The sequence below is a fragment of the Xyrauchen texanus genome, chromosome 29 (genome assembly GCF_025860055.1).
Source record: "Xyrauchen texanus isolate HMW12.3.18 chromosome 29, RBS_HiC_50CHRs, whole genome shotgun sequence".
NCBI lineage: Eukaryota > Metazoa > Chordata > Actinopteri > Cypriniformes > Catostomidae > Xyrauchen > Xyrauchen texanus.
The window spans coordinates 8924821-8942660 of NC_068304.1; the positions used below are offsets into that span (position 1 = coordinate 8924821).

General features: G+C 38.3%; 1 protein-coding gene across 2 annotated transcripts in view; it reads right to left on the reverse strand.

Moving 5' to 3' along the window:
• The window catches only part of LOC127623125 (rho GTPase-activating protein 42-like), a 155467-nt gene that overhangs the window by 9076 nt on the left and 128551 nt on the right, over positions 1 to 17840 (reverse strand). Inside the window, exons 11-21 of one of the 2 annotated variants that reach the window (XM_052097388.1) lie at positions 16243 to 16321; positions 15774 to 15813; positions 14491 to 14553; positions 13588 to 13662; positions 12052 to 12136; positions 11793 to 11851; positions 11522 to 11627; positions 10787 to 10946; positions 5163 to 5313; positions 3495 to 3887; positions 3194 to 3353 (exon numbers count right to left, since the gene is read on the reverse strand). In XM_052097388.1, coding sequence (XP_051953348.1) covers positions 3194 to 3353; positions 3495 to 3887; positions 5163 to 5313; positions 10787 to 10946; positions 11522 to 11627; positions 11793 to 11851; positions 12052 to 12136; positions 13588 to 13662; positions 14491 to 14553; positions 15774 to 15813; positions 16243 to 16321 — 1371 coding nt within the window. Of the gene's footprint in view, positions 1 to 3193; positions 3354 to 3494; positions 3909 to 5162; positions 5314 to 10786; positions 10947 to 11521; positions 11628 to 11792; positions 11852 to 12051; positions 12137 to 13587; positions 13666 to 14490; positions 14554 to 15773; positions 15814 to 16242; positions 16322 to 17840 lie in introns of both variants that reach the window. The other variant, XM_052097387.1, reaches the window with a different exon arrangement.

Sequence of the window (17840 nt, forward strand, 5' to 3'; positions counted from 1 at the left end):
ATTTCCTACACTAGTTTTATTACACTAGCTTTACTTTGTGTAACCCATTTAAGTTGTTTATGTTGTGGGGTGAGGTGGACGCCATTTACATTGAAAGATTCTGTTTTGTCCTGTTTATTTATAGAGAGGGAGTTTGGGAAGTGGTTGTGTTTTCTTGTCTTTTATTTTCGATAGTTACGCTTTTTTTCTAAACCCTCTAGGAAGAATGTCTTTTGTTTGTTATTTTGGTCGGTTCCACTCCTTTAGTCTATGTCTGTTTATCACACTGTTTCTTTAACAAATTGTTATATTTTTGCCATATCACGAGTTGATGTAATTTGTGGTTGCTCTGGGACCTAGAGACAAGATCACTCTCGTCTTTACTCCTGTTTTCTCCCCAATTTTGGCATGCTCAATTGCCAATACACTCTAAACCCTTGTTGTGGCGTAGTGACTCGCTTCAATCCAGGTGACGGAGGACGAATCTCAGTTGCCTCAGATTCTGAGACTGTCAATCCGCGCATCTTATCACGTGGCTTGTTGAGTGCATTACCGTGGAGACATAGCATCTAGAGGCTTCACGCTATTCTCCATGGCATCCACGCACAACTCACCACGTGCCCCACTGAGATCGGACCACATTATACCGACCACGAGGAGGTTAATCCAATGTGACACTACCCACCCTAGTAACTGGCCAATTTGTTGCTTAGGAGACCTGGCTGGAGTCACTTGCAACTCCAGGAGTGGTAGTCAGCATATTTTACTTGCTAAGCTACCCAGGCCTCCACAAGTACTTTCAATTAAAAAAAAAATTATAAATGTAAACTCACATCTGCTTCCTACTAGTGGTTCCTGCACTTGAAGCATGTGCAAAGTCATTAGAATTGAGTCCACTTCAGTGAGATGTGATGTTTCTTTTTGTCCTCATTCATGACAATCAAATTTCTCAGTGCCAGCAATGCCTTCTCTGCTGGCCTAACATGCCAAATAAATAAATATTTTTCATCCTTTCATTCTCATTGACCTTTTTGCAATTGCTTTCCACTCTTAATTAATCTACAAACAAATAGAGAAAAATGAAAAGTTTATCCAGTCAGAATGTATTTCTTGATCCTTACAAGCAAAGTGTGACAACTGTTTCACAAATCAATGCCTGAAGCAGCGTGTGAGTTTGAGCTCCACCCCCTCAGGCCTTCAGAATTTCCACAGAATCCCTCAACAATGCAAATGCATGAGAAACTTAAGTCAGATTGTCCGATTCATCAGCCAATCAGATTGATTTATTTGTTCTTGGTGGGTGTGGTCTTTTGGATATGTCCGGTCGAGGCCTTCTATCTGGCCTTGAGTGACAATCATGCTTTAAGTGATGTACGTAATTTAAAAGAGAAGAGCGCAAGATCTTGCTGACGAGTCAACTGTCATCACTGCTGTTATTGCCGTGTGATTGCTTCATTTATTAATCAGGAAAGGAGGACTGATTTTCACTTCAAGCAAATCAGTAAGTGCTTTTTGTATTGTTATAGCAACATCAGGAGTTTTCTAAGTGTAAATTAGGCTGCTGGAGCATTCAGTTTTGAAAAGTAGTGCTGCTTTCCATTCAACTTCCTACTAGGAAAAGTGCAATGGAATGCATCTTGAAGTCAGAATTACAACTTGTAGACTCGTGCAGAAATTCTCAACTCTGATTTCGCTGAGATGCAGGTGCATGATGTCATACAATCATGTCGACACTCAGGGAGATCTACAAAGTAAGCGATAAACATTCACTTTATTAAGTAATATCAAAAAATGAGTTCATTTCCACATTACATGATATTAAATCTTGTTTATCAATCGCCTGCTGCAGAAACTGGTGTATAAAACATTATAATCTCTTTTGATAATCGTACACCTGTAGCATAAATGTTAGCGCTGAAGCACTGTTTATCAGTTGGGTTGCTAGGAGACTTCTCTAATGAGAGTCAAACACCTGCTAAGCTAACGGGAGTGGTGCAGATCCGAATATCAGGGGATGGAATGCATTTATGGTCGGAGATAACAAGTAGGAATATCCCACATCCATCTTGAATGGAACGCAGCATACCCGTGTACCATGACCAAACGAAATTTATCGCAAGCAACATTTAAATCGCAAATATTATTAGATCGATTTTTCCAGGTATTATAGACCTCTTTGGTAGATTCTTATGGAAAATTATGATTTTTGATGTTTATTTCACAAAACATTTATGTTGCAGTTAAAATTAGGCTTGCTTGAGCATTAAGTGTCATTTCAAGTTCTGGCTTTCGTGCCTGTTTTTAAAATGTCAGTTGGTATTATTAGTTAGCTGCGACATAATGTATGATTCCCAAAGGCATAGAGAGTCTTATTCATTGTGAAACTGTGTTTTCTTAATGGCATGAATCACACTGAAGGCCTAGACTTAAATTGCACGGCCCTCCACTGCAATCAAACAATATATCTTTCCCTTGAGAGAGATTTAGAAAACCAGTGCTGTTGGGTCACGTCGAATGAAGCGACACTAGGGGTCTCTCTTGAGAGCGAGAGTATCTCTGAACTTGAGAAAATGCCAATGAGAAATTGGCAGACAGAATTTGCATGTCCCTCCCCTGGACATACGAGTATAAAGGGAGGGAAACAAGCATGTCATGTTTTGAGGTTCGGCCATAACAGTGGGTAGGTTCAGCATAGTGGCCGGGAGTACACAACGTCTCGTTCCCTCCATTACAACAGTAACCTAAATGTTCCCCGTCTGTCGCTCACTTCGATGTTGTGTCGAAGAAGCAACACTAGGGGTCCATATTCAATCACGCCATGAGCAAAAACAACTTACATTTTGGTCTGTTTCTGAGCGACCGTTTCACTTCAGAAGACATGGATTACACACCTTGATTTGCATGGATTACTTTTATGCTGCCTTTATGCGATTTTATTTCCCCTGAAAGTTTTTGACCCCACTGACTTGCATTGCATGGACAAACATACATCATATATCCTTCAAAATACCTTTGTTTGTGTTCTGCAGAAGAAAGAAAGTCATACAAGCCTAAAACGGCATTAGGGGGAGTAAATGGTGGGAGAATTATAATTTTTATGGGGAACTATCCCTATAAGAAAATTGCAAAGTTAGTTCAGGTTCACATGCCAAAAGGTTTAGCATCAGGCCATTTCCCTGCAGTGAGTTAAATACTGATGTACAGTTTCACTTACACTGATCCTGGTCTCTGATAGCCATTACTAGAGTTGTTGTTTTCAAGCATTCGACGTAGGACTGTTTTAGATAGCAGATCGTGAAAGGCAGTGGACCTAGCGACGTCTTTTTGCTCCACACACACCAGACTCTGTACAGACTCCACACAGCTCTTTCGACCTCAAAACAGGACAGAAGAAAATTACTATGCTGGTCTACATCAGTATACTCTACAGAAATCCGCTGCATTAAATATTGATGCCAAAAAACAGTCATCTCCTAAATATGTTGTGCTAGACAGCAGATATATTTGCTCCCTACCTTCTAAGATGGTTAAGGATCTGAGTGACGGAGCATTTGAGCGGTTCATCGGTGCTGATCTGACTCTTGTTCCTGTGTGAGGAGCTTTGGTAGGTGCTGCTGAAAATCTGGCAGCGGCCATGACTGAGCTCACACTGCTGTCCTCCCAGTCTCCATCCACGCAGCCTGTATCCTCTCTGGAGCTGGACTCTGGACTGCTGGTGCACGTGGGTCCCTGCAGCTCGCTGGAGGACTGGGATGAAAGGCTTTGCCGCAGGCCGGGGAAGGGGGGCTTGTCTTTGGGCTGTGGAGAGGAGCAGGTCTTGGAGGAGCTGTTCTGTTCTGAGGAGTGTGAGGACAGGGATTCCATGCTGCCCATGGGCGTGCTGCCTGAACTGCTGCTGAACGTGTCACCTGCAGCCACAATCAAGACATCTGCAGTGATGACATGCAGCTTATGAATATTACACGATAGTATTAAACAGTCTAAACTGATCAAATTCGATTTTTTTTTTATACAGATACTGGGTGAACCTCATAAAATTTTTACATAAAACATTTTAAGAAATTGTTGATAAACATTAATATAAGAAATTAATAAATTATCCATACAATAATAATTTGATAAACATTTAGCATTTATTATTCTGTTAAAACACATGTATTATTAGAGCTGTAATTTTTTTTAAATGGTTGTTTTTATGGTTGTTTTAGGGTTTGTTGATGTAATGTTCTCATGGAAACGAAGATGTTAAACTGGATTTAACTTTACACAGAAAAGGTTAGTAAATGATTTTATCACACATATTGTGGCTATACTTCTGAAACAGTGAGTATTTTAACATTTATGGATTGGCCCCATTTACTTCCATTAATGCAAACAAGATTTTTGCTTTTTTTAAAGAAAAGGAGGGATGAGCCAATATTAATATTTGAGGTAATCAATATTATACCACAAATGCTGTCGAATGAGCTTAACTTGTATTGAACCCAGAATATTCCTTTAAGGGCCCTAATAATTTAAACGTCTTTCTTTCTTTATTTAGGCGTAAAATGTGACCCAGACATTTGTGAGATTCAAAGACTACAGTTTAAGCTGGAAACATTACCGTGTCTTTACAATAATTATTAAAACTAGATTTTTTCATAATGCTGGGGTGTTGTGGGTGGAAGCCAGGACATTTCTATGTGGTTGCTAAAGTGTTCTGAATAGTTTTTAGCACGTTGCTATGTGGTTGCTAGGTTATACTGGATGGTTGCTTACTAGCTCAAGTCAAAAGCCCTCCTCCAAGTCTCTATCATATTGTGATTGTCAATGCAAATCTATGAAATTTTTATTTGTTAAATCAACCACCAGGTGAGAATCATAATTCTGATCATTTATTAATGTACTGTAATAGTACACCTCTCCTCAACAAGCCACGTGATTTGAAGTAGTACAGTGTGGGATGAGTAATACACCAAAACTTATGAATAGACATTTGTTCAAATCCCTCCACCAAAGCCTGGGAAAACACCACTAATTAGGTTTTAATTGTGTTAAATATATTTACTGGTGTTAAACATATTTAAAGAATCTCGTATGTTCAAGTGTTTGCCGTGGTCACTATAATTAAAACACAGCACATGAAGGATGTACTATCACCAGTAAATGTGAAACGTGATGATTAATGGTAGTGTGAGACTCACTGTCTGCATCCGCCAGGCACAGAGAGGGCGTGTATAGACTCTTTGGTTTGCGCGGTCCGGATGACAGGCAGATGGCTCTGCTCCTGCGGGACCCAAGCCGAGACTGAGGTTGCGGCAGGGGAACATTAGTGTCCGGAGCCTGATGAAATATCTGTGAAGAAACAGTGAAATAAACATCAATTCATAAGAGGAAAATCTTTGGGATAGGGTAACCTATTCTACATATTTGAAGTGGGATGTACAGTGGCACCAAAAAGTTTATGAACACACACAACACTCAAACATTGTGCCTTACATTTCCTTCTGTGTTCCACAGAAGAAAGAAGGTAATACAGGTTTTAAACAACATGAGGGTGAGTAAAGGCCTGTTCACACCAAAAGCATGACGATTTTGCGAGATGAACCTCTGATCAGTGTTGCCAAATTTTCCAAGAGAAAGAAGCAACTTGGGCTTGAAAAACAAGCCCAAAATAATCATCCTGTGGTGGGGTGCAACACCAGGGCTAGTTGTCACACTTTTTATTCCGATGGCTATTTAGAAAAATACTATTTACTTTAAATTACTAAAAATAATCCAGCAAAATAAAAAATGTATGACATTTCAGAAATTATGAAATGAAATATTCAACGAAATATCAAAGAATTTTGGCAATCTAATATTTTAATCAATAAAATGCATATTTATTCAATTGCTATTACATAATCTATTTAATTATGACATGATTTGAATTATACATACAGTGCATCCGGAAAGTATTCATAGCGCTTCACTTTTTCCCCATTTTGTTATGTTACAGCCTTATTCCAAAATGGATTAAATTCATTATTTTCCTCAAAATTCTACAAACAATACCCCATAATTACAATGTGAAAGAAGTTTGTTTGAAATCTTTGCAAATTTATTAAAAATGAAGTATTCACAGCCTTTACCATGACACTCAAAACTGAGCTCAGGTGCATCCTGTTTCCACTGATCATCCTTGAGATTTTTCATCCTTGAGATGGCCAATACCATCCCTACAGTGTTGCATAGTGGTGGCAGCATCATGCTGTGGGGATGTTTTTCAGTGGCAGGAACTGGGAGAATAGTCAGGATAGAGGGAAATGTACAGAGACATCCTTGATGAAAACCTGCTCCAGAGCACTCTGGACCTCAGACTGGGGTGAAGGTTCATCTTCCATCAGGACAATGACCCTAAGCACACAGCCAAGATAACAAAGGAGTGGCTACGGGACAACTCTGTGAATGTCCTTGTGTGGCCCAGCCAGAGCCCAGACTTGAACCCTATTGAACATCTCTGGAGAGATCTGAAAACGGCTGTGCACTGACGCTCCCCATCCAACCTGATGGAGCTTGAGAGGTCCTGCAAAGAAGAATGGGAGAATCTGCCCAAAAACAGGTGTGCCAAGCTTGTAGCATCATACACATTAAGACTTGAGGCTGTAATTGGTGCCAAAGGTGCTTCAACAAAGTATTGAGCAAAGGCTGTGAATACTTATGTACATTTTCGTTTTTTATTTTTTATAAATTTGCAAAGATTTCAAACAAACTTCTTTAACATTGTCATTAATTTAATGACAATGTTAATTTAATACATTTTGGAATAAGGCTGTAACATAACAAAATGTGGAAAAAGATAAGTGCTATGAATACTTTCCGGATGCACTGTATATAGATAAATAATATTGCCTTATGTGTTAAATGTATCTAAGCAAACAGTAACTGCTCTGACCCAGTGAGGCATGGACTCCACAAGACCTCCAAAGGTGTCCTGTAGCATCTGGCACAAAGATGTTAGCAGCAGATCCTTTAAGTCCTGTAAGTTGCGAGGTGGGGCCTCCATGGATCAGACTTGTGGGTACAGCACATCCCACAGATGCTCAATGAGATTGAGATCTGGGGATTTTGAATGCCAAGTCAACATCTTGAACTCTTTGTCATGTTCCTCATGACAAAGAGTCATGTTCCTTTTGCTTTGTGGCAGCTGAAAGAGGCCACTGCCATCAGGGAATACTGTTGCCATGAAGGGGTGTACGTGGACTTTGCCAATCTTTAAGTAGGAGATATGTGTCAAAGTAACATCCACATGTGTCCCAGCAGAACATTGCCCAGACCATCACTCTGCCTTCTTTCCGTGGTGCATCCTGCTGCCATCCCTTTCCCAGGTAAATGCAGCCCGGCCATTCACATGATCGAAAATAAAACATGATTCATCAGGCCAGGTCACCTTCTTCCATTGTTCCATGGTCCAGTTCTGACACTCATGTGCCCATTGTAGGCGCTTTCAGCGGTGAACAGGGGTCAGAATGGGCACTCTGACCAGTCTGCAGCTACCCAGCCCCACACCGTGTGTTCTGACACATTTCTATCATGGCCAGCATTACGTTTTTCAGCAATTTGTGCTACCGTATCTCTTCTGTGGGATCGGACCAGACAGGCTAGCCTTCACTCCCCACATGCATCAGTGAGCCTTTGGTGCACGTAGACCTTGATGTCGTGATCAGAGGCGGACCGGAACATCTCCCAGTCTGGGTGATAAAAACAGTCTTGTAGTATAGAATCTGATTAGTCCGACCAGCACTGGATAGTTCTGAGGGCGGGTGCTTCCAGTTTCAGTTTCTACCAGCTTACAGGCAGAAGCAGAACGGAAGAGTGGTCCGTTTTGCAAAATGGTGGGCGGGGAAGGGATTTGTAGCCATCCCGGAAGTCAGAGTAGCAATGGTCCAAAACCCGGTCCCCTCGTGTGTTCAAACTAATGTGTTGGTAGTATATTTGTGCTACTGACTTGAAGTTGGCTTTGTTAAAGTCTCCGGTCACAATGAATGTGGCCTCAGGGTGCGTGGTTTCCTGCTTGCTTATACTCCAAACAGTTCTTTGAGTGACCGGTATGTGTCGGCTTGTGGGGGGGATGTACACAGCTGTGATAGTGACCACTGTGAATTCCCTCGGTAGCCAGAATGGTCAACAAAGACGCATGAGAAATTCCAGATCAGGAGAGCAGAAGTGGTCCGATTTGCAAAATGGTGGGCGGGGAAGGGATTTGTAGACATCCCGGAAGTCAGAGTAGCAATGGTCCAAAACCCGGTCCCCTCGTGTGTTGAAACTAATGTGTTGGTAGTATATTTGTGCTACTGACTTGAAGTTGGCTATGTTTAAGTCTCCGGTCACAATGAATGTGGCCTCAGGGTGCGTGGTTTCCTGCTTGCTTATACTCCAAACAGTTCTTTGAGTGACCGGTATGTGTCGGCTTGTGGGGGGAATGTACACAGCAGTGATAGTGACCACTGTGAATTCCCTCGGTAGCCAGAATGGTCAACACAGACGCATGAGAAATTCCAGATCAGGAGAGCAGAAAGACTTGATAGAATGTACGTTCCTCTGATCACATCATTTGTCACAAGATTTGTTGATCATAAAACATTCACCTCCACCTTCACTCTATCCGCTCTGTGTACGGAGAACCCCAAGGGTTCAATGGCTGAGTCTGGAATCGCCACAGACATTTAAGTTTGTGTAAGGCAGATAATGCAGCTGTCCCTCGTCTCTCGTTGGAAAAAGATCCGCGCCCTCAGCTCGCAGAGCTTGTTGTCCAGAGATTGAACATTGGCCAGTAGAATGCTGGGTAGTGGGGGTCAATTTGCATGACGTCTTAGTCTGACAAGAACGCGGCTCTCCTTCCTCTTTTACGGCTGTGTTTCCGCCAGACAGAGGGCTCCGCTGTCATGTTTGAAAACAGCTTGTGGGCATTGAGGAATTTAAAGTCTGGTTTTCAGTGTGCTATTGAAGAACCAATGTACAAAAGTGTTTGTCTATAGTAGACAATGAGGCAGACGACGTCCAAGATGAAAAACATAAGAACTGTAGACAAAACAAACAAAAATTGTAACACTGGGTCAGAGCCCGCAGTGCAGCAGCCATACTCGGCGCCATCTTGAAGCTACTATATCCCACCCCTTGACTGGTGCCATTGTAATGAGATAATAAATGTTATTCACTTCACCTGTCAGTGGTTTTAATGTTGTGGCTGATCAGTACAGTTGAAGTCAGAAGTTTACATACACCTTAGCCAAATACATTTAAAATCAGTTTTTCACAATTCATGACATTTAATTGTAGAAAACATTCCCTGTTTTAGGTCAGTTAAGATCACTACTTTATTTTAAGAATGTGAAATGTCAGAATAATAGTAGAGATAATGATTTATTTCACATTCCCAGTGGATAAGAAGTTTACATACACTTTGTTAGTATTTGGTAGAATTGCCTTTACATTTTTAACTTGAGTCAAATGTTTTGGGTTGCTTTCACAATCTTCTCACAATAAGTTGCTGGAATTTTGGCCCATTCCTCCAGACAGAACTGTTGTAACAGTCAGTTTTGTAGGCCTCCTTGCTCGTACATGCTTTTTCAGTTCTGCCCACAAATGTTCTATCAGATTGAGGTCAGGGCTTTGTGATGGCCACTCCAATAACTTGACTTTGTTGTACTTAAGCCATTTTGCCACAACTTCATCCCAGTTCTCCCTATGGCCAGTCCGCCCTTGGTCTCAATGGCTATTTACATGGAGTCAGAAAAAAAATTTAACTAAAAACTATTTCGCCTCTGTTGCTGTTCTACAAAAATGTATACGCAGTTAAAACATTTATTTATGGAATAACTGTGTAATTATGTTCTTTCCATGCTGTTGGTGCATTTTGAGGAGTATATAATCTGTGTTTTTTATGCGAGTGAGATGAGCAAAGAGCGCTGTTGGATATTTATTTGCACGTGTATTTTGCTACGAGTACATTCCAAACATACTACCGAAGCCAACTTATCTTTTTATAATGCCTGGATAATATTACAAGGTTAGTGATATAAATACACATGTAATAATGTACATTAAGAATAACAGGTATATAAAATAATATACAAGAGAACACTGGCTCATGGTCTTTTTCTTTATTTAAATTATTGCAATACTTTGTCAGTATATTATCCTTCCAATAAAAATAGCAGTGTTGTTATGCAATTTGTTTGTCTACAGTAAAATATTGCATGTAAAGAGTATTTTAGGGGATTTTCTACAAGCTGCATTGTTACCGCTCAAAAGCTCATATGGACCGAACCATCCTGATATCATGGAATGTACAAACAATGAACAAACATGAACAAACATTTTTGCAATTCAAAATTTACGTGCTGTAAATCACGTTTGGCTGCAGGTTTCCAGTGAAATGTCCAGCTGGGGGCGCCAAAAGTGAGTAAAATGGGTCGTATTCAGACGCAGTTTTAAGGTGAGTTTTGGATGGATGTTTTTAAAATATACCTCCCTAACCTAAAACTTTTGCCTGAACCTAACCATTAGTGTTTGAAAATAAAAAATACAGTTGTTGTAGCACCTCTAGTGTTCATTTCCCCTGGAAACTGCAGGAAATTGTACCTGGAGACACGCATAACAAGTTTTGCATATGTTCAAAAAACTGACTTGGTGTGATCAGGCCTTAAATGATGACAGAAATTAAATTTTTGAGCAAACCATCCCTTTTCGGGGCCACTGTAGATACTGGAAGTGTTTTCTCAGCAAAAGTTCCCCTGCTAAAATGAATCATATGCTGAATGCTTAATTTTTGTTTCTTACTTGCCTTTTCAAAATTTTCAATGAGAATTTCGACCACAATATTTTGGAATTTGATGTTCATCATGGCGGCAACAGTTTCCTCTTGTGAGCGCATCAGAGTGGGACCAAAGATCACTCCCAGATTAGACACGGTCATCATGTTACGGTCACAGTGATTCGACACACTGCAGAAACAATATACAGTATATACACACTCTTAAGAATAAAGGTATAATATAGAGTATGCATATACACACACACACGCACACACACACACACACACTGTAGTTAGCAGTGAAAATAAATGTAAAATGTACTGTATAATGGCAAGTGTATATCTAAGGTCCAGGAAGTTTTTCTTTTCTTTTTAATAGTTTTTTGTCTTCACTAGTTAATTTTAAATGGTCATGTGGTGTAACAACAATTTTGTTTTCATTTTTTCAAATTTTTAATGTACAAAAAGGATACAAATATTCCATGTGATCCCTCATTTAATATGACACCATAAAAGCTGCATAATAATTATAAAATAATGAGCAAAATGCATTTTTAAATAGTTTTAGATGGAGTATAGCAGATCACACAGCAGGACATGTCAAACCCCCAAAAGAATCTCATGTCAAGGACCCAGAAACATAGACTTTAAAAAAAACAAAAAACAATCACTATGATTGCTCCTAAAAAATAATAATATGAAAAACAATAAAATCAAATCGGATTTGAAATCTTAATGTAAATGGAGTTCAGGGCTGAGACGTACTTGAGCAGGTGTTTGATTAATATCTCCAGCATCGCTTTATTTCTGTCAGGTAGTTCATGAACGAGTGCATGAACCGCACACACTCTATAGTTCTGATCATCTGATTCTATTAGAACACAAACCGAAAATACAAACACACCATCAGCAACACTCACAATAACTCAACAATTATCTAAACTCTGCCATGCGATGACATCAAATAAAGTAAACATGTTTATGTCATGGCTCTGCGGTCAGATATTGATGTATAATGACCAGTTTTATAACTTACTGACGGCCAAGAGAAAGTCTGAGTGGAGCTTGTATGTCATGAGTGGTTCAGAGAGACACCTGGTGGACAAACACAAGAAGGGCTTTCAATTATGTCTACTCCCATAACTGCTTTTGGATAACCCATGACATCTCAAACAGGAGAGATCACACTTTTGCCATTTTTCAGAATGAGAGGTTCCCGCTTGCTTTTCAGATCTCTATTAGGAGTAATAATGTCAGTCTTTAACCCGGCAAACAAACGATATGAACATGCTAACCTGAGGTAATTCTTTAGGCCACTGGTAATGGTTTTGTTGTCCCAGCTTTCTGGGTCCAGATCCATGTCTGGAGCTGCTTTAGGTGCTGGAAGAGAAAAACAGACACACATGCAGCATTATCTGTCTGTAAAACTGTTTATGCATGACTCAAATTTTTATTTTATGTGAACTGGTCATTGAAAATTACAAAATATGTCTTGACGGTTCATATTTCATCAGCAAAATAAAAAGCAAGAAATTTTGAAAAATATATATAAACTGTGGTAACTAATGAGAATCATCTTGTCTGGACACAAAGAATTTCTTTTTGAATCTAAATCAGCATACATTTAAAGACAGTACTACACATACTAATATGATTTATGAATATGTTATAATGTAAATAAAATATTTTCTTTAATAAAGTGGACTTAATTGTACACTTAAATAAAAAGTAAGCCTATTTTTAAGATTTAAAAATTTTGGGGGCCTGTGTAGCTCAGCGTGTATTGATGCTGACTAACACGCCTGGAGTCGTGAGTTCGAATCCAGGGTGTGCTGAGTGACTCCAGACAACCTGAGTGACTCCTAAGCAACCAAATTGGCCCAGTTGCTAGGGAGGGCAGAGTCTCATGGGGTATCCTCCTCGTGGTCACGATTAGGGTATGTTGTGCGTGGATCGTGGAGAGTAGCATGAGCCTCCACATGCTGCGAGTCTCCGCAGTGTCATGCACAATGAGTCATGTGATAAAATGCACGGATTGACTGTCTGAGAAGCGGCGGCAACAGAGACTTGGTCCTCCGCCACCCAGATTGAGTTGAGTAACCGCGCCACCACGAGGACCCACTAAGTAGTGGGAATTGTACATGCCAAATTGGGGTTACATTTTTTTTTTTTAAACATTTACATTTCTTAACAAAATTCCTTCAATTTGAATTGTGTAATGTTTGACAAAATAAATGTATACAATTGTTTTTTTTGTTTATTGAATTATAGATGACTTTGTTATGAAACTGAAATGCGCAAATCTCAATTTTTTTTTTTTACTGTAATTAAAATAATGCCACAATGAAAATAAATCCTAAAGGTCTTAAAAGTAGACTTACTTTGTCTTAAATTATGTCAAATATACTTTCTTATTTCCATTCTTTGATTTTGTGTTGATATATGACCTGGGCATGCTCTTAAAAGGATTCGTGAGATTCACCCACATACTTGCAGAAAACTACAGCAACTAGACATTGTAATGTGTTTGATCTTGCTCAGAACATTTAGGACCTTTTAAAAGGGACATACGCAGTCTGTCTGGATGTTTTTGTCTGAGTATAGTTTAAAGGAGAACAGTTATGTTTTAAGAGAAGGTTTTTGAACTGTATTAAGGATTTATAAAGATACATATTCTGGACGTTTATCATGACCTGACAGAACAGAATTAATAGCAACCAGATGTGGCTAATGCATGACATCATGTCATAAATCAATTTGATCCTGTTTTTAGAGAGGCGATTGGTTTAGACTGGCATTGATTTAAGTGAACGTGAGGTGTGGCGACTTACAGAAGACAGTGGTCATGAGCTTCTGCACTTTAGAGTTTATTCCACCAACTCTGTACAAACCCATGGTGCTGAGTCCTGCTGAGAGACAGTTTATGTTCACACAACATATAAACACAAATATAACTGAAAGAGACTAGGCTACGTCTGTTAAGCACATTTTCTTTGGTTAAGTTACCCAGAAAATTGTAAAGCACCTTTACAAACTTCTGACTGACTACCAAAAATATGTTCAAAATCAAACTTGGAGGACTTCTTATGCTGACGTTTGGTATATTTAATTATGAATAAGAGATCAGGGAAAGTATTACACCCCAAAGATTTTAAATTGAACTTTGTACCAATTGAAATAAGACCAATAAATCCAAGCATTCACATCACTTGAGACATATCCTTACAACTTTTTAAGATTTATTTATTTCCTTTACTTTCTAATTAGTTTAATCTTTCTTAATGTTAACATTGTTTCTTTGTTTCATACATATTTTTTTTTTCTTAATACATATTTTTATTCTGACCTCTGAAGCACTTTGAGTTATTTTATATGAAAGGTCTAGTGTAACAACAAAAACAACAACAACATATAATAATAATAACAATTATTATTATTAATTAAAACTATCCAAGTATCTATAAAAGTATGTATTATTAAAAGCAGTGTTATAATAGTGATAGTAAATAGTAATAATAGTTTATTAATAACTAATATAATTTTTACATTTTTTGTTAAAATTAAAATATTTAAATACTCATTTATTACCAATTTGAATATTATTTGTATTACTTAATAATTAAATTATCTCTCTAACAATAAGGATTTAAAAATAAAAATATGGAATGTTTTATGCAGGTATAATCTCTTATACATTCATTCCTACAGTATAAAAGGCCATTAGCCCGACTTACCTCTCATCTCGACCAGCTGAATACACTTTCTCACAAAATTAAAGCCAGCCTCATTTAAATATGCTATAAAAGACAAGTGAACAAAAACAACATGTTCAATGGGTGAATTAGCTTGTGACACACTCAGGAGGATTGGGCTTACTCTGTGTAATGCTTTTGACCTTGTGAGAGGAAATGAGAGAGCACAGACAGATAAAGTGTGTAGTGAAGGAAAACACAACTCATTATCTGAATTAATGTGTGTTAAACAGTTAATCTGATGTCAGGCATGTACATTAACCCGCATTTCTCTTTCTCTCTCTCTCTCTCTCTCTCTCTCATTTTCTCTCTCTCTAAAAAAACTAATGTCCAGAAGTAATATATTAGAAGTTATGTAGAAGTGGTATACTCAAAAAAATTATGAAAATGTATATTTATAGTAACACTTTATATGCATAAATACACACACACACACACACACACACACATATATATATCTCTATATCTATATATCTCCCTCTCGTGCTGCCAAAACAGTGCCAACCCACATCTCAGAACAGCATTCTGAGATAACACTCTTCTCTTCACACTTGTAGAGAGCAGTTATTTGAGTTACCACTGACTCTTTTTTTCTGTTGTGTGTGAAAATCCCAGGAGATCAGCAGTTACAGAAATACTCAAACCAACCTATCTGGAACCAACAATAATCCATGTGATTATCTAATCAGTCAATCATGTGGAAACAGTGCAGTGAATAAACTCATGCAGATACGGGTCGGGAGCTTTAGTTAATATTCACATCAACCATCAGAATGGGGAAAAATATGATCTCAGCGATTTGGACTGTAGCATGATTGTTGGTGCCAGATGGGCTGGTTTGAGTATTTCTGTAACTGCTGATCTCCTGGGATTTACACTCACAACAGTCTCTATAATTTAATCAGAATGAAGCCAAAAACAAACAAACAAAAACAAAAAACAGAGTGAGTGGCAGTTCTGTGGATGGAAATGAATTGTTGATGAGAGAGATCAACAGAGATTGGCCAGACTGGTTAGAACTGACAAAGTCTACAGTAACTCAGATAACCACTCTGTACAATTGTGATGAGAAGAATATCATGTCAGAATAATATTCTGAGATGCGGGTTGGTGCTGTTTTGGCATCTCGAGGGGGACCTACACAACATTAGGCAGGCGATTTTAATGTTGTATATATATAATTATTATTTAAGTATTTAAAAACGTAAAGTATTCATGTTTGAAATAATACTGGAATGTTTTCCAGTAGAAACGGAAACACTTACTTTCCTCCTTTTTGCTTAGAAGAGCAGGCAGATTGTAGATCTAAAAGAAATTGTAATACAATGTTTATTGTAAGTCTGCTGTGGAAAGGCATATGCACAAACTGCACATTTTTTCAAAATGATATTGACTGAAATCAACTTAAACTAAATGTGTTTGGCTCAGCTGCTGTATGCTCAGATTCATGTACATATCTAATCATTGTATTCCCATGTGTATGTACAAACATTAGTTGTAAGGGCATTGCTATGTGGTTTCTAAGGTGTTCTGGGTGGTTGCTAGCGTGTTTGCTAGTTGGCTATTTTTAGCCCAAGTCAAAACCAGCCCTGAACTATCTATGGTATTCTGGTCTATTATGAGAAAGCATCTGTCATCCGATGGTCCAGGTGTGTTGAGAAAGTACATGAATTAAAATGATGGCAGCAATGTCAAAATCGTATAAAATGTGAAGAAAACTGGTAGAGCACTCACTGGCTCTTTGCCATCCATAGCTTCCAGCCACAGTCTCCTGTTGGACTCAGAGAGTGCTTGAAGCGTGATGATACCATGCCTGAATACAACATAGCACAAACCAGAACACTTTCAAATCTGACACCAGCTAGAATTATCCAGCTCCTCTACCTATCTAGAGAACTACAGTCCCTGTACACTGCCAAAAACAAAATATCCTTACATGTATTTTGATTTGCTTTCCAGTAAAAAAAAAAAAAATATATATATATATATATATATATATATATATATATATATATATATATATATATATATATGTATCCTTAAAACAACATACATTTACTTGAGATGCAAAACAGTGTAAAATAATAAAACTTCTCAGTGAAAATATTCATATAGCTATTCCTTCAAAGGGCTGAAGTAAAAACTCAAATGTACCATGTACCATAGCTCTACTATCTTCAAACTCAGTATCATTATATCTGAATCAATCACACTCTGGGGGAAATGTGAATCATACTAGTGTACATTAAAGTACTATTTCATTTACATAAATGCCAAATTATCAGGATTATCTGAGCACTCCGTTTCACACTGATCACAATCACAAGCACCAATGACTTCATCCATGGATATTTACACTTGATTTTTTACAGCATTTGCATTAACCCTGATTGTAAGGTGAAAGTTAGCAGGCGCTAATAGCCATTAACACACGGATCACTGCATAAACAGCCATGCATGTAAAACAGCTGTCACTAATACTGTATCTGATATGAGCTTGTAACTAATCTATAATTCTGCAAAAAATGTAAATGGATTCCATGCTAATATTATTCTATTTGTTTCCCTCTCTCAACCTCTGGATTCATATCCCGAGATTACCAGAGCCAGCCAGATCAACCTCCGTACCTAAATGCAGCCGGTGCCAGCCAAACATCACTTCAGTCTATTACAATGGACTCCAACCATAAAACATGGGATACTCCATATATCATTGCCTGAACCTTCGATTTAGGATAAAGCTCGCGAAATGACCTGCCAGTTGAACTGCGATGCACCTCACTGATCTCTGCCTGAATCAACTTGGTCTAATGATGGACTACACTCTTAAAATGATATACAAAGACTTTCAACTGCCAAAAAAATACTTAATCTGCCAACTAACAAAGGAAAATGCATCTATCTGAACATCTGCAGTTAATCCAGGATGAACATAAAAGACATTTGTCATAAATCTTGCAGTTCATTCAAAATCTTTGTTTAAACACTGGCCCTTAACACTTACATAGTTTACTAATTTTAAACCATGACCTGCACTGCACATAAATAACTAATGTTAGCATTATATTAATTCTGTTAGCCAGAGACGTACTGGCCCCCACAGTGAGTCTGGTGTCTCCCAAGGTTATTTTTCTCCATTTTCCAACATCTTATGGAGTTTTGTGTTCCTTGACACAGTTGCCTTCGGCTTGCACACTGGGGTTATAAATACAATTATTATTTAACTTTTTAATTATTTATTTTTACACAAAATTTACAATCATATTTAATGAAACTACACAATGATGGCTCTAAGACTTTATAGATATTACAGTTTCATTTTCTGTTAATGC